The sequence below is a fragment of the Paralichthys olivaceus genome, chromosome 4 (assembly GCF_024713975.1).
Source record: "Paralichthys olivaceus isolate ysfri-2021 chromosome 4, ASM2471397v2, whole genome shotgun sequence".
Classification (NCBI taxonomy): Eukaryota; Metazoa; Chordata; class Actinopteri; order Pleuronectiformes; family Paralichthyidae; genus Paralichthys; species Paralichthys olivaceus.
This window is the reverse complement of record NC_091096.1, coordinates 16,282,846-16,305,467: the sequence shown is the minus strand read 5'-3', so window position 1 is coordinate 16,305,467 and position 22,622 is coordinate 16,282,846. Positions and strand designations below refer to the sequence as shown.

At 43.1% G+C, this 22,622-nt stretch overlaps 1 protein-coding gene across 2 annotated transcripts in view; it reads left to right on the top strand.

Moving 5' to 3' along the window:
• The window catches only part of kiaa0825 (KIAA0825 ortholog), a 118,001-nt gene that overhangs the window by 4,076 nt on the left and 91,303 nt on the right, over positions 1-22,622 (top strand). Inside the window, exons 3-9 of one of the 2 annotated variants that reach the window (XM_069523912.1) lie at positions 7,404-7,572; positions 7,966-8,160; positions 8,325-8,510; positions 8,746-9,073; positions 18,619-18,786; positions 20,284-20,366; positions 20,494-20,676. In XM_069523912.1, the coding sequence (XP_069380013.1) occupies positions 7,404-7,572; positions 7,966-8,160; positions 8,325-8,510; positions 8,746-9,073; positions 18,619-18,786; positions 20,284-20,366; positions 20,494-20,676 (1,312 nt within the window). Of the gene's footprint in view, positions 1-7,403; positions 7,573-7,965; positions 8,161-8,324; positions 8,511-8,745; positions 9,074-18,618; positions 18,787-20,283; positions 20,367-20,493; positions 20,752-22,622 lie in introns of both variants that reach the window. The other variant, XM_020093598.2, reaches the window with a different exon arrangement.

Below are 22,622 nucleotides of genomic sequence, written 5' to 3'. Positions count from 1 at the left end.
CTTTCGATTGACCATCACCTATTGTCACGTGATGGCGAGTACAAGCAACCAAAATTAGTTTTCTCCATCGGGTGGCTGGGCTCAACGTTAGAGATACAGTGAGGAGTTCGGACGTCCAGAGGGAGTAGAACCGCTGTTCCCTCAAATCAAAAGGGCACAGTTGAGGTGGTTCAGACATCTAATTAGGATTCCTCCCAGGAACCTTCTATTGGAGGTTTTCCGGTAAAGCCCAAGTGGGAGGAGACGCAAGGGAAGACCCAGAACTCATGGAGGGACGACATATCCCATCTAGCCTGGGGAGTGCCTCGGGATCTACCAGGAAGAGCTTGAGAGATGGATGGAACACATTACACAGCCAGCTGCCGTGACCCGATCTTGGATAAACAGAAGAGAGGGGATGAATGGATGGATGGATCCCCACATGATTTTACATAAGAGGACTTACATGTAACAGTTAGTTTTAGGGTTATGATTTTTTTAATTCAGGAGGAGACTTCCATTTGTTCAGGAAGCACAGTGCAAGATAATGTGAGACTCAGTATGAAAACACTGGCACAAATATGAACGTTAAACTGTTAGTTTGACAAAACATAATTAAACCCTTGCTTTTTATTTGATGGGTTGTAGTACATCTCAGACCATTTTCTCAACCATGGAAATTGTTTTTTTGAACTGTCCAAAGATTAAGAGGGAAGAAAAACAATCTGATAGTGGGAAAACAAGCTCAGGTTTTTTATGCTGGCTACCACTGAGAGAGGTGTGCAGACAGCAGCAGGCATGGTTTTAAAGAGAGGAGCTACCTGCACGACTGACGGACTGAAAAAAACAGCAGTGATATTGTTTACAACTGTGGCAAGTGGAAGTGTCCACAAGGTAGAAATATCATTTCATGATTCAAATCAGAGAGACTACATCCACCACACCATAGATCGTGTGTGTGTGTGACAGATTTACTTTCTTTCTGCCTCTCTATCTTTATTGTTACTCCACACAGTTCAACCATGTCAGTCTCCAAAATGAAGAAGGTACAATTCACCAATCACAGATACATGAGAAGAGTGAATGGTAAATGTAATCACACCTTTCGTGAGTTAAAAAAATAAATCCTCTGAATATGCATGCTATTAAAAATATGAGATTATTGAAAATGAATAAAACTTCATTCATTTGTAATAACTGGAATTGTTCTTGATTGAAAGGTAATTACGTGGAAGTGAAAGGGTGAAGGACACCTAGTAAGCAAGTTATCTGCTACATTTCTGGCCCCATACACAAAAGTCTCGCAGGGTTTTTTTTTTTCTAGATATGCAGTACATAGACAAAAGACTTCAAGTGTGTCTGTGGCAGCAGTGCGGAATAATAAGAGTTAAGTCTATTTCTGTGACAGTGTGTTCTTGAATCTAAAATGCAGTAATTAAATCCAAAGTGTTGCTACAAGTGACTCTGAAACTAAAGTAAATGTTTCCACAGCCGAACAGCCTGTTTGTAGAATTCAGACACATTCGCACAATGTGAGGAAACAATGTGAGCTGACAATGAGCTGTCATTTCACTGTGCACCATGCACAAAAATCCTCTCCATTCTGCATTGTCATAAGAGTGTCTACTGCAACATTGAAAATATATAAGCCTTGCAAACATATGGTAGTTCACAAGGACAAATCTGATCACCTTCATGTAAAGTAGAGTTGTCGGAGTTGAATCAACAACTTTATTTCTTGTCTGATTCAGTCTTAACTGGATATCTCTTAACAATTTGTGTGTAAATATCATCTGTTGGATTTAAACAATGCCTTTTCAGGCTGGTTTGTTGTTTGACAGAGATTTGTCTAGTAGAAGTAGGAAGTGAATTTCCTGTGCTGAAAATGCAGTGTGAGCTGAACCGCTGAATCAAGATGAAAATGTCTGAAGTCTCAGCTCTGACTTATTTCTCTCTGTGTTCATGGTTGAGTGGATTTGAGATGGTTGCACTAAGGAGCCTCTGGACTGAGACACTCATCAGACTGTAAGACTAAGTTTACAGTCATCCAAACATCTACAGTCAAATATGTGATTACATATCGTATAAGTCAAATCATTTAATATAATTTATGATGGTTTCAATTCAATTAACTACTGAAACAATTCTGAAATCATATGCTGTGGAAGACGTTTTCTCCTGTGCACTGTCACTGAAGACTGAGAGACAGATGTCTATCAGTGATGGCAGACGGGGATAGTTGGAGATTGAGACATGAGGGGGAAAGAAGACAAAGAGAAATCTATATTTTAGGTCTTTTATCGTTTGTGGCGTTGTGAGGCTGAGGGCAGATGATGAAGGACAGGCTAAATGTAGCAAGTGAACAAAGCCTCACTCTGGCACCATTAGTGTCTGGGACTCATCCCTTCCTCACTCTATCTCTCTGTCTCCCTCCCCTTCCCTCTCTTTCTTTCCTTCCTCCTTCTAAATGGGAACATAATAATTGAAGATTCCACATCTTGAAACGAAAACCCTTGGGTAGGTAATTCAAGGCTTATTACCGAGAGGCCGGGCCATTTTTCTGCTTTCTAAGCATTAAAGGGTTATTTTGTGTTCCTGCAGATGGGAGAGGGATAACCATTATGAGAACAAAGCGTACGGATAATGGAGAATGGGGCTAAAAATAAGGCAATCCTCCTCTCGCCGTGGGGGACCACTGGTCAGTATCTCTGTCAGGCTGCGGCTAACTTCCTCCCAGACTACTTCAGGACAGTGCTTTTGCTATCAGCGCACATCCAGGCGAACAAAAACCTGACAGGACCTCCCTTTGGCTGCGACCAGGGTGGGCTGTAGCCCTACACGCACCCAAACACACATCCACAGCTCGCTCACCTGATGCCTAATTGACTTATCAGAGTATGGGACAAATTACGGAAGTGGAGGAGAGGAAATGGAAACCGAGAGATGGGGCTGCCCACACCCGTGAAGGACTTCAGCCAGTTTATGGGTCAGAGTGACTGGCCTGCTCCCACTTCTCAGATGTCAGAGATTTTCCTAAGAGCTGCTCCCTAATTGAAGGTGATTAAGATAGGCTGACAACGGAGCTGGCTTCCCCAAATTGAAATGCTGTAATCCATTAGTTTTCATCAGATGGGACAGTGGCACGGTGCAGGGTTGGGTAGGGAGTGCGGAGCGGGGGCCACCAGGAAAAGACCTCTAATGAAGTGTCAGTACAGGCCTGCAGACTGCAGACAGGCCTCCAGTTTCACACTGACAAGGCAAATGGCTCTCGCTAGTCGGCTGCCAATCTTGATCAGGTTACAATATCAATACTTTAAAATCTGAGTCTCTCTGTGTGTGCGTAAGGATTTTGCATAAGTGTGCACGCAGGTAGAGCTGTGAGTCTGCCACATTAATATTGTGCAAGGTTCTCTTTCAGTGAACAAAAATACTGCTCTGTACAGGCCCTGCAGTATGTAGCTGATTTTGTGTTTAGCTGTGCGTGACACGTGTGTTAAGTTAGGATATCAGCTGTATCGGTTCTCCGGTATCATTGGCTGGGCCGGGTGGCTGGGGGGGGACTGAGGGCACTAAGTGGGTGATGGACTGGGCCAGGACGGGATCTGTTTCCAGCCTGTTCATTCAAGCCCCATTCACTCCCTTTTCCCCCTCGCAGAATGGGGCCCTTTGATGGAGGGAGATATTTTGTTCTCAGGCGGCTGGTTTGGCACCGACTGGAGCTGGGGCTTATTTGAAAGGGATCTTCCTGCCCCTGTTGCCTCCAACCCCCAACCACCACCCCGCCTCCTGCAGGCAAGCGGAGGGGAGCGGAGCGCGACAGACAGACAGCCCCACAGCAGCCCACCCACGTTAAATTAATTCTGACAAGGAACTTAAGATAACGTCAAAGCGCTGACTAATCGCGGGATTGGGTTTCTGTAAGTCAGGGAGCTGTGAAATGTGCCATCATATCTAATAAAAGACCTCCGGTTGCTCCCTTTCTCTCTCAGCGGTGGTGAAGGTTGGGGGGGAGCACGGTTGCGGTGTCGACTGTCTAGCTAGCCCAGTCTGAAAAACAATTAGATTTCACTTTAGCAGCAAAAGAAAAAATGTGTGTGTGTGTGTGTGTGTGTCAGTTAGGGTAAGATGATTGACATGTTTGCAGAGAGGCCTACAGAATCCTTTCCTTCCAGTTTCCTCTCCTCTCTTTTCTCATTCTACGAATCCTTTGTCGATTTCCTCTCCTCCATTTTTGCCATTACGGGTCGGTCCATTGTCGCCTTGACACGGAAAGTTGAATGGTTTTATTTTCCATGACTGCCTGTTTTCCACCCATTTTTACCCTCCTCTTCTCTCATTCCCTTTCTGTCTCTTTTCCCCGGCGTCTGAGCTGTTTGGCAGTGGAAGTCATCAGGTTCGGAGCTAATCCCGCCAAGTTGATTAGGCTGCAGGTAGCTTTCACTCCGGCGGGCAAAAGGTCGCAACATTGTAGAGAGCTGGATGGACTCCTTGACACAGGCTATCCACGTTGACTTTATAACTTACAGCGCACAGCCCTAAGGAGGTGTAATTGAAAGGCGAGAGTGAAGAAGAGGAAAATCGGGAAACTACGAGTTTTGAGGAGAGAGGATGAAAGGGGCCGGCGCGGTGGGGAGGAAGAGGAAGTGTGTGTGAGAGGAGACGGTTTGAAAATGTATCTGAAGCGAGTGATGTTGCTGTAGCCATTAGAGTACATTGTTTTGAAGAGTGAAATGATTGGAAGTGGAAGGAGTATAACAGCCTTCGAGCCATTCTACCCCCTGCTTCATTCTGTGGCCTCACATGGGTTTTACTTCTATTTCTGTTGTGTTCACATATGCCAAGACTGAGTCCCAGAAACGGCAGTAATAACCATCTCAGTCCTGCATTGGCTAACAAGGTGGATGTCCTGTGAAGCTGCAGTTTAGTCTGACCTCGACTCCACACAGTTTATATCTACCTACATTTTCTGTTTTTAATGAACTTCAGAGAGTCGGTGAAAAGTGCGCTACAGATGGAAGCCCATTTGAAACCTGCTGTCTATGTGAAGTCCTGGGGTGGAGCCCAGAACGAACATCCATGTTTATGACGCACTATAAACACACATACAGTGCTCTCTCCTGTCATTTATTCCGCAGCAGGGTTTCATTGCAAGACCTGGCACGTGACAGAAATCAATGTTAACATTTGAATTTAGAGTTTTTCTTACTTCTACTTTTATTCTTAAATGTATGTTTCCTCTCATCCGGAGTGGTCTTTAAATAATGGGAAAGAAAGTTTTACTTTTAGAGAAATAAAACAGAAACTAAATCATTTATTTGGGAAAGTATTTTATATATTCTTCTAAACAAAACCAAGTCAGAGGTTACGCAAACAAACCAGCATCCAACAGTGTTGTTAAAATTGTGTATTTACACACAATGCAATCATCAACACTGAACCACACTGCTTGGGCCTTGCTGAAGATGTGTGAGTGGTAGTGCATGTGAGCTTTGGACGAACATGTTGCAAGGATGTAGCATTTAAGTCATCACCTTTCCTTTACAAAGTTGAAATAGATGAACATGGATAGTAATCCAGAAACACACACACGAGGTAAGGTGAAAAGAATGATGAATGACAAAGGCCTTTAAAGGTTCTGCACTTGTGGTTCACAAAAAAACCCCACACCCACTGTATAATCCGAGTTTCTCTCTGTCAGCAAGTTGGTGTCAAGAGAGTAAAGTGAGATGCATCATTTGACCTAAAGAGGAAGAAATAGTTTAAGGAGAGAACACTATAGCATTAGGCGGTGTTCAATCTAGAGGATAGTGGTTTGAAACAGTCTATAACATTTTATCCCTCCCCGTTTTTCCCCCACTGAAACCAAAGTGTATCAGATTGAACGGTTATTTAATGTGTTGCCATTGTAAGACATCTGGATGCGTTCATGGCCCAGGAGCAGGCAGGAGGCAGTTTATAGACCTGCAGTTGGGGATGAGCTGTCTGACAGAGGAGAAAAAAGGCACTTTGGCTTCATGCACACACACACGCGTTTGGGAGACAGAGATGTAATGGTAACTAATTAATATTTAGCATTTTCTATTGATTATTTGCAGTAGAACACAATTACATTGGATCCAGCTCATTAATGTAGTTTATGATGGTCCAAAAGCCGTCTAAAGTAAAAGTAATAATAAGTAAAAGAATAAAAAGATGAATATGGTATAAACAGACATTAGGACATTGCACGCAACTGAATGAAATTAGACATATTGAATAAATAAATAAGATGTTAACAGACAAGAGAATTATTGCACGTACTGATAATTAGAAAATAGGTAAACATAAGAGACATGGTGTATTGTAATGTACAGTTTAAAGAGAAGATATAGTACACATTGTTCTTGGTTATAAGCAGCAGTCAAAAACTGTCAAAAAAGTACAATGAGGTTCAAACTATCATTTATTGATTGTCTTCTTTTTTTCGGCAGATTGTCCGATTTATTAATTGTTAAAATGCACCACCACACACACACATTTATGCAATTCATTCAACATTGTGTACAATACACACCCATGAACACAAAGTCAACCACGGACACAAAAGCAACATTCACAACACCATAACATGTTTAATTATGCAGGTATGTTAACCCCCTCCCCCCCTCCACAAACACACACACACACAGTCTTACATCGATAAATATATATGCATAGATTTGCATGGAAATGACTTAACATGTCGAGCCCAAAGATGTCATTTCTAATCTGTCATATTACAGGGGAAACGGAATAGCTGATGCAGTGTCTGTTAAAATCAAAAGAGCTGTGTTTGTGTTATTTGTGTGTGTGTGTGTGTGTGTGTGTGTGTGTGTGTGTGTGTGTGTGTGTGTGTTTGTGTTTGTGTGTGTGTGTGTGTCAAAGGGAAGAGTAAGACGTGAGACGGCAAGAGGCGTGCGTCTCAGATGCCTGCCAATGCCTGTAACACCACTTCACACCAGATGCTTAGCACGCACTCACACACTGATATATCGACGTCTGTGTTCATTACTGTTGATGCTCCGGTATCTGTCACGACACAGAGTGAGGGAAAAGCCAAATGTGTTGTGCTGTGTCGGGTCTGCGTTTGTCTTCAGCGTGGTGTATGTGTGTTAGCATGGTTGGAGGGTGACTGGTTTCCTGTGTTGTGCACCTGGGTAGGTTCGGGTGCACTTAATCTTTCAACAGTCTCCTCACTGGAACCAGTAGATCTTTACAGACACTGAAAGGGGGAGTTTAGAGGATGGACCATCGCTTTTTGCATTTTACTGATTTCTGTTGGTGTCAGGATTAAATATCAGCTTGAAAAAAAAAGACTATTGTGTTTTCTAAGTTAGCATTTACTTTTGCTTAGTTATTTTCTACTTCTTTTATAACTCTCAGACTTACTCACCTTGTCCCCTCAGCATTGAACAGCAGCTGAAGGAGATCCAGGCCAAAATGGGAGACTCCCGGACAGGAGAGCGCCCGCCGAGCCCGTCAGAGTGCCTACAGTGGTTCAACCTCAGAATAAACAACTGTGTCAGGCCTATTACCGCTGGTCATGAAGAGTTTATGGACTTCCTCAGAGCTTTGGTAATATGATAACACTCACTGATGATGATGATGATGATAATAATGCTTTTTGTTTTAGATATTTCACAAATAATGAAACTGTAGAAATATTTCATTAAAATGAGAAATTTAGAAGACTGATAACTGATTGTGGTTGATGATGTTAATGATTTTATCAGTGTGCTGACATCACTGAGTATCCTCAATTCTCCAATTAACTCCAACCATATTCTATCATTAACATTTAGCTATCAGTTGATCTGCAACCCTGTTTATTAACAAAACAGAAATCCCCATAGTTGGTTAATATATTCTGAAGACCCTTTATTCTCTGCATTGTTGTGATTTGTGATTAAAAAACTCACCATGAGGTACTTTTTCTTTCTCTATCTTCCTTGTTCCTCTTCCTTTCAGCAACAGTACCTGCGATCTGAAGAAGAGGGGAGAGAGGAGGTGACACTTCAGCTCCTGCTGCATCTCTCTTCCCAGCGTGGCATCTCCTTCCCTCGTATCCCTTCCTCTTCCTCCTCATCCTCCTCTCATCATCCTAACCTGACCGCCTCCTCCATCCCGTTGGTACACATGGTCAGAGATGATGCTTCATTGGAGGTAATACACACATTTTGATAGCTCTCTATGTTTAATCGGTAATTCAGCAGCTGAATGTATTTTAAATGAAAATCTACGAAGCTACCACATATCCTAATCCTAAATGGATTGTTGTTTCTTTACTTTATTTCTGAACTTACCCTTCATTTTATTATTTATTTAAGTTCCAGGAGATATGGGATGACGTGCGTCTCCACTTACGCTGCCACCTGCTGGACCGGCTGTCTTCCCACAGCCCAGAACATCTTGGACCCAGACAAATATCTATTCTCTCCATCCCTGAACGAGTCCAGTGTCTGCAACAGCTATTATGTCTTTATCCTGAGTCTGAAGTGCTCACACATTACCAGGTACTGGAAGATATGAAAACGCATTCATGGAACAAATAAATCTAAAATATTATAGAAATGTATCAATTATATTAAATTACAATTTGCGTTTAACTACAAATTTCCATCATAGGTTTAGACATGAACTCTGAATGTAGCTGTTTTCTTAAATTGCAGGTGAACACTGTCAATTTGCAGCACCAGTATGTCACAGGGATTTAACGATGACAGTATCATTTTGATTTTATTCATCCAGGGCCTGAGAAGCCAATCTGTGCAGGTTATTCTGCACTCGACCCTGAGCTCCAGCCCAGGCGGTGAGACTCACGGCTTTGACAGACTGGCTCTGGGCTTCCACTCTGCGGTCCCAGCTCTGACTCAAGCGCTCACTGAGGAGCTCCAAGTCCTTTCGAGACTAACAGAACCGCACACCATCCTCGGCTTCCTTAACGCAGCTTACTTCGGCACCGTGGCCCGAGAACTGGCCTCCCTGGTGGAGAGAGAGTGTGAGATGGCCCTGAGGGATAACACCACGATCAGCAGCAAGATAAAAAAATATTCAGCCAGGTCTCGTGCAACTGTGGGTAAGATGATCTTTTTGGATATTTTTAGCTGATAGTGATTCCTTTTTCAGATTTTACATGTAGATGTGCCTCACTGCTGTTTTCTTTCCTTCTCTTTCTACTCTCTTGTCTCTCCTCTTTTTTTTTTCTCAATAATGTCAAGATTTTTTCCCTCTCCTCTCCATTTTTACTTTTCTGCTACTTTGCAACTGTAGTGTGCAGTGATCTGAGCCAGAGCCAAGGCCTCTGTAAGTGATTGTCAGTAACTGCTTTTCCCATTGTAATTGCTTTCTTTTTACTGCCCTCTTTCCTGTCTGCCTCACTTTCCTCTTCACCAACAAAAAGAGAAGAGCAGCATTTACCGGGCCACGGCTTCTTTTAAAACTACTTCTAAACACTATTTACCGTATACTTCATTCTTGACTGAGGTGACCCCCATCCCAAAAATGGTCCAAGCTACAGTATGTTCACGGTTTGTCGACAGTCAGTTAATTCACTTCTTTACCTTGAACCTATGGCTATATACTGTCCCATCCTGGCCAATGATTTTAGTGTGGACCACCCTAGTTTTTTTTTGTCCTCTTTACAAAATAAAGTTTCTTAAAACAAAGCATAAGAAGGGCAGAGCTGCAGCAGCACCTTCACACAACCCCATGACCTTAAGGTGCAGAAGGGAAACTGATTAATCGCAACCTTCCTCTTACTTTTGAGCAGTGATAAAGCCGTGTAGGAAGAACAGCAGGGGGCTGAGAAAGAGTTGGCACAAGGCTTAAAGCAAGGTTCAACTTTCTCCTGACCTTGTTACACAGTGGGATGAATATTTGAGAGGAAAAAAAGAACAATATAAAAAAGTACTTTTAATATTTGCCATTTGTGTCACTGTGATGGAACATGCAGCAATGTTATAGACTGAGACTCGAGACGAGCGCATACCTTCACACGCTGTGTCACTTTTGATACTTAATTTCTCCCATATTCTTTGTTTGTTTCATATTGGCCTATTTACGGCTTGCTGAGGGTAAAGATTCACAGTGAAAAAAAGTGCGTGAGCCATTGTTTACTTTTTTAGAAATGGTGCACATGTCAGCTTCCCTGTGGAACGGGGAGAGGAATGCTTTTACATCTGCCATTCTTCGATAAACACACCACCAGCCTTGGTTCTTTTTTCCTCCACTCGCTCCCTCCCTCCATTTCTCTCTTTCCATCTCCCTCTCTGGTTTTTACTTTGCCTCTCCTTAAACGTGAGATGAGAGGAGGCAGCCAGGATAATTGGCCATGCGTCAGTTGGGCTGTTTGATCACGTAACGTGGCGGAGGCTACACACCTACGTGCCGCTCAACAAACCGTCAAATGTAGCACCGGAGGCAGAACACGGCTCCAAAGGGAGCGGGGGACCCGTGCTGTGTAATGATCGTAAAATGGAGCAGTTTTGCCTGTGCTGGTTTTACGTGTGTGTGTGTGTTTGTGTATGTGTGTGTGTTTGACTATCAGCTGCAACACAGCTTTGAGGGCTACAACTGGGATTACATTTTTGTGTTGTTCATGTTTTAAGTCCCCCCCCCCAAAACAGCTCAAGAATATCCACCACCCAAACGCCCGTGGCTCCTAAAGAGCCAAAGCTTGAACATTAATGCATAATCTGCTTTCACACTTTACTGTCTATACTATATGTTACGCCCATAATTGTCAAGACAATTATAACAGTGGTTGAAAAAAAGTGATTGTGAGCATCCAATGACTCTTTAGATCTCCTTCGCTCCCTCCCTGCTGGGTTATTGTTTATTTCTGCACAAGAGGCAGGCGGTAGGTATATTTTGATAAGAGCCATGCCGGGGAGACTGTGCTGGCTCCCAGGGGAGCAGCACTGTCTGTAGCATCAGCCACTGTCAAACCACTGAACCATTTAACAGCGTTCATGGCGAGATCTGCCTCCTCTTTTAACCCCTCAGACTCAAAGGTAGGCTCTGACATTGTACCTAGACAGATGTGAAGGGTCTCAGCCCCCACTCCGCGACCCCCACCGCCCCCATTTTTTTTCCCCCATCCCGCCTGCGTTCACTTTCTCTCTCCTTTTCTTTTCTTGTCTTTTTCCAATTTTCCTGTAGTTTTCCAAGTGTAATGGGGTGAGCAGTGAGACTGGGGAGTGCGCTCGACAGGTTGGCTGGTCAGGAACAATACAGGCTTTAAACCTCACTGACACACCTCACTGAGTCTGCAGGGGAGTGGTGGGGCCAATGCTGCATGTTACCCCGTGTGTGTTTCTGTGTGTGTGTGTGTTTCTGTGTGTATAAGAGTGTGTGATGGGTTTTGCCAAAATAAAATAAAAATACTGAAATTTAAAAAAGTTTCATCACCCTTACACTAAAATAAATGTTGAAGGTCATCAATACTTTTCCACAATCTTCCGACTCTCTAACTTTAAGACTAACTTCAAAAATGAAAACTGTATTAGTCGTATTAGTTTATTATATTATATTTCATTTATGATATTAGTTATACTTACATATTAGTTATCAAATTACACATTTAAGCCAGTTATTGCTCCCGTTAACACAAATTATTGACCAGAATGTGGATAAAGTTGGACGAGATGACACTAGAGCAGACAAACCACCATTACCAAAACCATGTGCTATTGCACATTTTTAGTATGTTACCTTTTTCTTCCTGCGCTTGTGTGACTGGCTCTGTGGTTGGGTGTGCATGTGTGCACGTGTTTTCAATCACCTTTGAGCATGTGTCATGTGCATATGTCTGCCCATTTGTCTTTGAGTTGATGCTGGTGTGTGCACTAATTGCAGGCTTACACAGAAAATTGTGTGATCAAGAGTCATTTAATACCTCCCTTTTAAAAATGCGCCATTAAATTTCCATATGGCATCTGTCATTTGCATATGCATGGGAGATCTGCGTTTTTGTGGGACATCAAAAGCTTCCATTCCAACTTCTCTGCATACACACATACAATTTATTCCCCAACAATCGACCACAGGGGTGAAGTCAGGGTTGTGAGTTTCTGTTCAAACACTTTGCAGCCCTATTCTGATAGCAATGATTTGAATTCCACTTCCACTAATTTCCCCATATGACGACGTCGGCAGCTCCCTATAGATAAAAAAGGATTGAGTTAGAACATGTATAGCAAGCACATTCACCCCCACTGCGCCCCCCCCCCCCCCCCCCCCCCCCCTCGCCCTTTCTGGCTCTTTGAACTCTTTCTTAGAGAAAGCACAGCAGCCTATTCAGCGGGGAGAGAGGTTCTGTAGTGATGCGAGATAGCTAGGCTGAGGCTCTGACTGGCATTGGAGGTGCTTGTGGGGATTGAGGCTACTTGGGAATGGCGTTTGTTAATATTTAATAAGAGCAGCTCCTCACTAGATCATATCTCTGCCTGAGTTTATACACACTGTCAGCCAGGGACGTGCATCCGCATGCTGCCATGTAATTATGTGCAAGGTAGGAGGGTTTGTGTGTGTGTGTGTCTGTGTACATGTGGCGGGATTCTTCCAGTTTATGGATGATTCTTTTTCATGCCGCCCTCTTCCTGTCCTTGTGGACGCTGATAAGGCCTTGTTTAAGAAAGTTACCACACAGAGCAAGTGGTTGTTTACTAATCTTAATGAAAAGAACTGGATCTTTGCTCTCTGGCTGCGTTCATGTGTGTGTATGTGTCAGTGTTCATTTTCTCTAAATCGTGGCTCCAATGAAATCGCAGAAAAGAATATGTTTCATGGCCCTTGAGAATGGGTATTATGTGTGCCATTTATTTTCCCCCCATTTCCTCCGAGTGGTCACAATAGCTTTTGTGTATCACTCTTGAAAAGCTCAAGGATATGAACATTTTCCTGGCACCTTCTATTGAGAAAGCGTATACAAAAATGGCTTGCTTATTGAGAGCAGCCAGCACTGATGAAGAGTAAGTGTGATTCGCCTAGGGCTTGAAAACAATAATGCGAACAAGGACACTAAACAAGTGGGTTTTAATGAAATGCTCCCATCAAGACAATACATTCCTCCGTGTTCTTCAGCCAGGCTGCTTGGTTCAAGTATGCGGAGGAAGGAAATCTTAACCTCATCACACTGTCACTGCAATTTTCACAACAAAGAGAGCCAGAAACAAAGACAGACACAGAGGAGAATAGAGAAACAAATATAAAGCAGGAGAAAGCTTGTCCTGATTCTCTGTCACCACAAAAACACCACAATCACAGCTACACCTCCTCCTTAGGAAGGCAACTTAATTGAGATATCAAATAATGCTAGTTTCCCCTTCTTTGAAGGGCAGGTGGCCCCTGCTGTGGACTGGTTGGACAGCACCCAGGGATAGGGCCACAAGAGACTGGGGCTTGGGTGGTTTGTGTGTGTGTGTGTGTATGGGTGCATGCACGTGTCAGAGTGTGTGTTGGGAAATCACAGCAGGAGGCCTCCCATAATAAGGCTGTCTGAGTGAGCAGTGGGCCGCAACTGACGAAGAGGACCCCAGCTGTCACAGGGCCTGGCAGGCGGTCCACAGTGGCTCATAGCATCCTTCCACCCACATACTTACACAAACATGCACAGAAGTACCCGAAGGCACCCACACGACCGCACGACCCTGCTTGACACCCTATGAGATGAAAAAAAGAAACACACAGAAGTGCTCAAGAGCCATAGCAGTACACTCACGGCCTAAAGCCTCGTAATAAGGATGAAGTGGTGCACAAGTACACATATGCACAGCTACACAAATTTGTATTGACCAACCCTTTTGAAGCTTCAAGTGTGTTTATAGTGTTTAACATCTGTATCAATGGCGATCTCTGGCAGCCCATAGTAGCCACTGTAGGTGAAACTTCCAGGAGAGTTATGGTGAGTCATGTTTTGTGTTCTATCGATGCAGAACTTCTTTGTATGAACATTTGAGTTAATTTGGCTATTTAGTGTCCAGTCAGGTCACTGTGCCATGTAGAGTCCCACAAGGGTCAGTACTTGATCCTCTTCTATTCCAAATCTCAAGTTTGAAGATTCAGGCCACATCAGCTGATATTAGCCTATACCTGAATATCGAACTGCACCGACAGCAGTTGAGTTGCATCGTCAACACCAGGTTTAACAAGGAGGTAGAATGTCCATTGTTTGTATGACATTGTTACACACGTGAAATAAATCTCCTACTGTTTTGGAGAGTTAAAGGTACAGTGTGTAGAATTTAGTGATATCTAGTGTTGAAGTTGCATGTTGCAGCCTCACCTCACCCTCCCCATGACAAAGAACCTGTGGCAGCCTTCAGTTGTTATAGTTGATAAAAACTCTTAGTCTGGACTAATGTAAAAAACATGGCGACCTCCGTAGAGAGGACCCTCTCCATGTAAATATAAAGTATTTAAATATAAATGGCTTTTTCAAGGGTAAAGAAAACTATAATTCATACAATTTAGATGAAACGAACTAGTGAAAACATCATGAGGATTATTCTACATTAAATTACTGCCAATAGTTCCCTTTCACCTAATTCTTACACACTGGACCTTTAAACAAATTAATGAATACACGTGCCAGCACTAAAAATAAGACACTAGAATGGAACTCAGTAGAGTGCATACCTCTGCCAAGGCCAAACAATACAACACGTCTGTCCAGCTCTAATGGGAAAAAAGGTAGTTGTGGGATCTGCACAAAATTGTATTCAGGTCATAGATCATTAATATGTCTGATATTTCCCTGGATCTCCCCCTTTACCTGGATCCACACCCCTTATCTAAAGGGTTCTTCCCTGGTCTGTGGACGGAAGCATAACCTCATTGGTGGAGGTAATAATCGTTGGAAGAATACATTCGAATGTTTTTGTGGATTTGGATAGAAATTTAAGTAGTTGCATCACATAATTTATCAGTCTTTTGTGAAATTAAATGGAATTTTAGGATTCTTGTAAAGATTTTATCCGAACAAACATGGTTGTATTTCCAACTGGTTAGATTATTGTCTAAATAAATCTCTTTGAGACTGAATCAAATAGATCTTCATCCACAATAACTTTTCAAATGTAGCTTCCAGGACAGAGATAAACCAACACTTAAAAACTTTATTTACTTTCAGTTTCAATTTCAGTTTCATGTGTTTCATGCAATATGTGTTAAGTGTCTTCTAAAATTACTTGCCTTCTGAATTCCTTCATCCCTTTACTCTCTGGATCTAATGTAATTAAATGCCTACATCAACCGAGAGGTCGCTGTACAACACACGTCTGCAAGAACACAGTAAACTTCCCATATTGTGATCACATGATAAGATAGGCCTGCTGGAGGCCAGACGGGTATGAGTCAGAGCAGCCCTCTGAAGGTCTGATTTACACTACAGAGAGACAGAATGAGAGACAGAGAGGAAAACGTGGGACAGAGGATGAGAGGGGGAGAGATGCTGTGCCGGAGAGAAATTAAATCAGTGGCTAAATTATTGCATGATTGCCCATTCCCAAAAGACTTGGGCATCATTTGGTAGAAAGTGTCTAATAATTGGTTTTCGGCCATGTCAGACACATGCAATTCCCCCTACTAATGGCTCTGTTAGGAAGAACTGGGCCTCCTGGGTCAGAGAAGGACAGAAAATGGCCAGACGACAAAAAGCGCCCTATACGCCCTTCTACTTTTTTTTCTTCTTCCTCTACAGATAAACGAGGGAACAACGGAGAAGAGAGAGAGACAGAGAACAAGAAAGAGAGAGTGTGTATGTGAGTGAGGAGGAAATGAAGTGGCAATAAGTGCAGCCAAAGGGGAAATGCTCTTCACCACGAGTTTAATACATCAGACTGGGGATTTGGCAGCCCGCCACACAGCAATTGTTTACCTTTTTGCTCACTGGCTGCATCTGTTCTGTTTTGTAAACGGCACTAAACTATTCGCCCGTAAACACCGGAATCAATAACAACTGCTAAGGGAATTCCCTTATCCCGCCCCTCCCTCTCCTTCCCTCCCTCTCTTCCTCATGTTTTCATCCCTAACCACCACCCCTTTCCCTTCCCCTAGATCTCCTCCTCTCTCGCCTATCTCTCTGTTCCCTGCCAGTCAAGAGCAGTGTGTGTGTGTGTGTGTGTGTGTGTGTGTGCTGTGGAGCTGATGGTGGAACCCACAGGAGAGACAGACAAGGAGAAAACTGATGGCTTGCCAAAAATACCTGCTCTGTTTGTTTTTTTCCCCTTTTGTGTTGCATTGTTGTGATTGTTAAAAGCTACAAAGTGAAACTGGCCACTGTAGACCCGCAGAGTTTGGTATTTTCAGACATTCTTTTTTTATGGTTCTGCTCCGTATGAAATGCAAAGCCCGCCCGCACACATATATACGTTTTTCTATTTCACACATTTTATTTTATTTTTTTACATTGTGTGACATGCTTGTTTGCTTTGAGGGCGACTGATAAGATTCATACTGCTTTGTGGTTATCACAGCGATGTGGCTAACCATTGATTTTCTTTTTGTTTATAAGAACATCCTCCCACTGTAATGTCATATGGAGCAGCTCTTATATAATTTCACACATCGTTTTTGCCTGGCTTTCAGCACCAGGCCTCCTTTATTGATTCTCAGTACACTGACCTTTGGGTGAACTCTCCTGCCTGCTAGTGCCCTCCCTCATGCCGCTCCATGAGACATGCTCTGCTCTATGCTATATGACACACCTGGGTGCTTTTAAGCACACCCTCTCCATCAACTGGCTATGAGAGCCTCCATTTGGCCTCACTGTTGTGACAAAGGTATAATGAGGTTTAGATGGCTGTGTACTACACTGCTATGGCTATAAGGCTATTTGGCTTGTGAGGTGACTATAAATACATATATAGCTCGGGCAGCAGAGCTTGATGAGAGGCTGAGGCATTGCTAAACATCAAGGTCATGTGCAACTACTTAGAGTGTGACTTAATGTGCCAGTGAACCAGTCATGGGGTCACAGGTTGAGGGAATGAATAGGATGAATGGGGAGGGAGAAGACACACAGAGATGATGCTCTGCAAAGGCTGATGCTCCAGATGAAGTGGTGGTTAATGGTGGCTGTGCTCAGATGAATGCCCCACAGAAGGTGGGGAGGGTTGCTTTTTACAGTGATAGCCTTTTAGAGAATCCAGCAGCTCCCCCTCGAATGTGTCTTATCCGGTTTAGGCTGTTTACTCTTGAGTTGTTGACAGCTTTAGTTTGCCCCTGCATTTAGGCACGGAAAGCTCTGCTGATTTGCCAGTGACTTCAGAAATAGATGTGATCGGTGGTGGGTGCGTGGGTCAATGTGCAAGCTGGAGAGAGAGAGGCTGGCATGTGGGTGTCAGCCAGGTCATGCATGTAAACATGCAACATGAGGTGATCGAGGACACAGTCTCCCACTGGACCCCATTACAGAGGAGGTGCCGAGCTGTGGACTCATGCAGCTTAATTACACACGCACATACGCACAGATGCATGGACAAACATTTTACCACACACCAAATAATTACACAACTATTCGCATGTGATTACATACATGCCACACACACACACACACACACACACACTTAGCATACACATAAATACATGTATGCACATAGACTTGCAAACACAAACAAACTTAAGGTCAGAACATATTCCATGGTGACCACAGAGTCTGGTTGCAGTGTGGCAATTATCCAGCAAGACTGACATGTGCAAATGTGTGTGAAAGTGTCTCCTACAAATCAAGTTATTTATAATGACCGGCATAACATGCACATAAACACGTGTGAGATCATTCGACAAACCCAAACACACAGCAACTCATCGACTCACACTCACAAACACTCATGTAAATATGCACGAGAGCCAACACACACACCGAGTCGAGCCTCATGCATGATTAAACCAGGCATCCTTGGGGACAGTGTGTTGTCATATTGTCAGATTTTGTTTAACAATATGGCAAAATTACATTAGGATCCAGAGGCAATAATGTTACAATTATTGGAAACGGGCCCCACTCCTCTTTCTCTCCCTCTCAACGCTCAATCATCTCTGTGCTTTCAGAGTCAAGGCTAATACCGAGTTCATCCATTCCCAAATGCTTTTGCAGTGGAGGAGCTCATTTAAGCGGACACACAAAAGTATTTGTGCATGTGTCTGGAAGTATGGCAACGCATCTCCCAGCCGCCCATTCTCCAGCTTAATGCGGAACATCCCCTGGGTGATGGCTTTGGCAGCCTCCAAAATGGGAAATCCATATTTGCCGAGAGGGTCATCGGCGGGTTAGGGGGAGAAAAGTTTTGTGCCGGGAGAGAAGAATGTGCATGTGTGACTTCTCAGGGAGCAAAGTTTTGCATATTTTTTCACTGTCTCTTTTGTTTATGCTGTGTATTGGGAAAACATGAATGGGTCGATATTTATAAAAGGTGTCGTGCGAGGCAAGGCTTCGGCATGGGGGTGTTTTCTGATGAGTGCATGTAGGTTGGGAGGTTGGGTTGAAAACCTATTTTCATGAGACTGTTGCTTTACTCAACTGTCTCTCTCTGTCAGACACATATGCACGAGCACATGCTCAGTTTATTTAGTCTCTTTCCCCTTTTACGATCAATTTTTTTTTTGTTTCTCTCTTCACAGCTCCAATGGAGCTCCCCATGAAGAATAGGAGCTTCAGTCTAACCTCCCACCAGTTGAGGGCGTTAACCCAGCTGGCCTGCACTCTGCTGGGGTTTGAGAGCAATGTGAAGGAGCTGGTCACTAACACTATCTCCATTAACTGTACAGGAGACGCTCCCTGTGTAAAAGGTACGAATCCACCCCAAACACACGTGTTTATGCACAGCAGACATGCAATACGGGTTGTAGCTCCCACAGAGGACAGTGACAGTGAGCTATCTGCATTTCTTTCTCTGAATTTAGTGGCAGAGATTCTAAAGCCTGAATTAATATGATTGAGACCAATATCCCTAAAATTCACTATTGTTTGGTCAAAAGTATATTTAGTGCTTCCCTGAGTTTGGTGAATATTTTGAAACACATATTAATCCATAATATTTAAATGATAATATGTATATAGTTCAAATAATTACTAAAATATAGACTTTATTCTATCAGTTTGTTGGGGATACGGTGGGGGGGACCTCGGAATTTAAAAACTGTCTGTAGTCATGCCTGTCTCAAACACACACGCACACACACACACACACACACACATTGTTACTTATTCCAGCAACACATCGGAGTTGCGTCTGAAGAAATGTGCCGTTTGAGTTGGGAATTATCTTTGGTGTTATGTAAGCCTTTAGCATCCCCTTTTTCCTCTCCCTACTTTGAACTGCCATCGCAGAGATGTTAAATGAAAGCTTTTGGTGCATGGAGTAATTTCCATAAAGGTTACATTTACAAAAACAAGACTTGCAGAAAGGCTCAATTTACAGAGAGGTAAACAGCCTTTAAAGGGCAGTTATCCAAATCATTAATTCCAGGCAATCAAACAGCTTAATTACCAGAAATTCATCAGATGGGCTTAAAGGTCAAAAAGTGATGCGCTTGCTGCTTCCTCCTTCTTCCATTCCATGTAGTCTTGTTCGGGTAAATTGCCTCGCCTGGGGTCTTACTCTTCGCCTTCTGATTAGGAAACTGCGGCCTTGATGTTTCACGCTTTTTAATTGCAACCCAACCCAACATCCTGTATGCTTGTCTTCACATCCAACCCCCCCTACTCCCCTGCATCCCCCCCACCCACCCACCCACACACACACACATCCACACAATCTTCCCTCATGGAATTACCCCATATGCAGTTGATCCTATCTGGGTTCAAATCAACTCTAAGCCCCAAATTTAGACTTATAAAGTCGTCACCATTAGCATTTACTGCCTGTTTCTGCTCCCTCTAAGGCATGTGCACTCATATGCTGGTCACTGTGTCTCAATCGCCTGGTGGGCGGTGGGGTGGGGTGGGGGTTAGTGTGACCCATATCTGGCTCTGAGTTAAACACGCTCGCTTTCATGTAACCGAACTTGGCATTCACGCAGGGGTTTTAACACATAAGATCATACAGCAAATTATGTGTGATATGGAAATAGTTGTGCTAAATAATGCATAGATTTGGAGGATGCTACGGACACCCACCACATAGTATTTCATTTTCAAATTGGGATATCTTCTGTATAATTATAGTTCCCTAGTGGGATTTCACTGAGATGAAATGAAAGCTTGACCAGGAACTGTTCCTGTTTAATGTCTTTTAAGATGTATTGCAGAGCGTTTTCCATTAAAAATATTTATCGGCCATTCAGGCATCTTGAAGAAGAGTAAAGAGGATTCAGACACGACAACAGATGGCAGGAAATCCAACGCAGAAACACTCCACACAACAGAGGTGAGTCTTTTTACATATGCTCCTTTCCAGCCTGAGAGAAAGTATCTATTTCTATCACATCTATTCGATTTCATAACTTGCAGCACTCAGACAGTAATTTGCTGTTGGCTCGTCTCCTGTTTTTCAGGCACAGGTGCTGGAGTTTAACTGGAGGTCAGCATTTCAGGGGCTGGTCCCTCACATGGAGCATTGTGTCAAAGTGGTGCTGGATGATGTTTGTGCCAAGAGTCTACAGCAGGAAGAGGCCTTATACTCCTCAGGACACACCTCGCTCACCCTGTGTCGCACAACTGGACACAATGCCAACACGGCAGGCAACACACCTCTCACAGAGCACTCCTACTACACACACTCAGAGAGGGAGAGCCCCAAAATGATTGCCAAGGTACTCTTAGGCATAAAGTGGGATAGTTGATCTAATATTGAACAGATCTGATTGATGACATGGCTCTGAGCAGGATTTCTTCATGGTGCATTACAAACACACAAATGCACTCCAGAAGAGGCACAATACATGAGTTAAATTATTGACAGGTGGGTCAACACTGTCTGAGGGCTTCACAGTGAGGAGCCTGGAAACTGAATCTTCTTGCAGGTTATACAGAAACAAAAGGGAAAACACATGTGACCTATTCTTTTACTTTTCCCCACAAAGGTACCAACTGTAATCCCTATGGAACAAAGCAGTAGGCTTTATACCAAAATAAAAAACACATAGGAATGTGGTATTGCTGCTAGAATTTAGCCGGGGTGCCCTTTTTATTGAAAGTGCATCAGCTTACCTTTGTCTCTTCCTGATTTGCAGTGATGTTTTAATGATGGATTTCATCCCAATTTTCAGGTCTGAAGTTTGCAGTAGACAGTAAATTAGAGGATTTATCAAGTTGTGTTTCCATGCTCGGAAATAATCAGATTTTGACCGGTCATTAGAGTGAGTTGTTACTTGGATCAAGCTGTTAAAAGGACTTTAGGATTTTTTTCTTCATGGAGCAGATCTGAGTTAATTAAGATGGTTTAATACGCCTCCTCATTATTTCACAGCATTAGATAACAAGGATTAACTTGTGACTACAACTACTGCCCACAGATAGTAAAGATGCCATAAGATGGTTTAGTAAAGACAGATTCCAGATGACCACTGTAGCATGAGGAGCATTTGTGAACTCAGCAAGTACTGTTTGTATAGTTTACTGCTTTAGTCTTTATTTTTTCTGATTCAAAGTTTTATAAAATCACAAAAATAGGACAAAAAGAATTTGGGGATATTGCACCGATTTTAGAAACCCTCTATAGGTCTAACTCTTATATATTATGTGCCTGAGCATGTTTTACCATACACTCTGCTGTCTCTGTTCTATTCATCCTCCTTTATCCACCCGACTGAACAATGCAGGTCTACACACACCAACCAGACCCGGGGAGATTAATGGTTTTTGTAGCCCCAAAGGAAAGCACCCTCGATAATAGAAAGTCCAAATGATTTGGGCTCGACACAGTTGACACTCTGGATCAGAAAGGGCCTTGGGAAGAGTCATCAGTATTACTTAAAGGGGAGGACTCCGGGGACAAAGGAGAGACAGGAGGAAACCAAGAACCAGTAAGGGTGTTATTATGAGATGGTGTGTAGAGAAGGGCGCTGAATAGTGGAAGGTATATAGGGTATACAGATGATACAGATGTATACAGAGGATGAATCACAAAGGCAAAGAGGGGAGAGTAGAGAAGAGGATAAAGAAGGGATAGTGTGAGAGGAGCCATGAGAAGAGAGGGCCTGGGAAAAGGCAGGGGGAGGTGAAGTAGACACCATAGATGGACTTTTCTCAGGAGAAAGTCCAGTGTCTGATGTGAGACCAGGCTTAGTGCTCTAACTCTTCTAAGGATCTCTAGTGTTTGAGATTTTTGAAATGACACCATTTTGTTTTTTTCTTTCACACTTACCTTGCTTGGTCCAGACCATCATTCTTTTAAATATAGGCCGAACCAAAATAACAGGCCAAACTAAATTTGGTCCATCCAAAAGAGGTGGCCTCTGGACCGAGGCTGGTAGTAATACCATAAAGATGTTACAGTTGCAATGGAATTAACATAGCAGTTAATTCATTTTCTCAGTTCAAACAGAAAGACTACTTTTTTCCGATGTACAAAGTTAGCGAATACACACGCTCTTCTTCTACAAACCAATTCATGTCAAGTAAGGTGATGACGACAGGATGTAACTCATACAAATGTCTTGAATGTGAAACCAAAACTAACCAG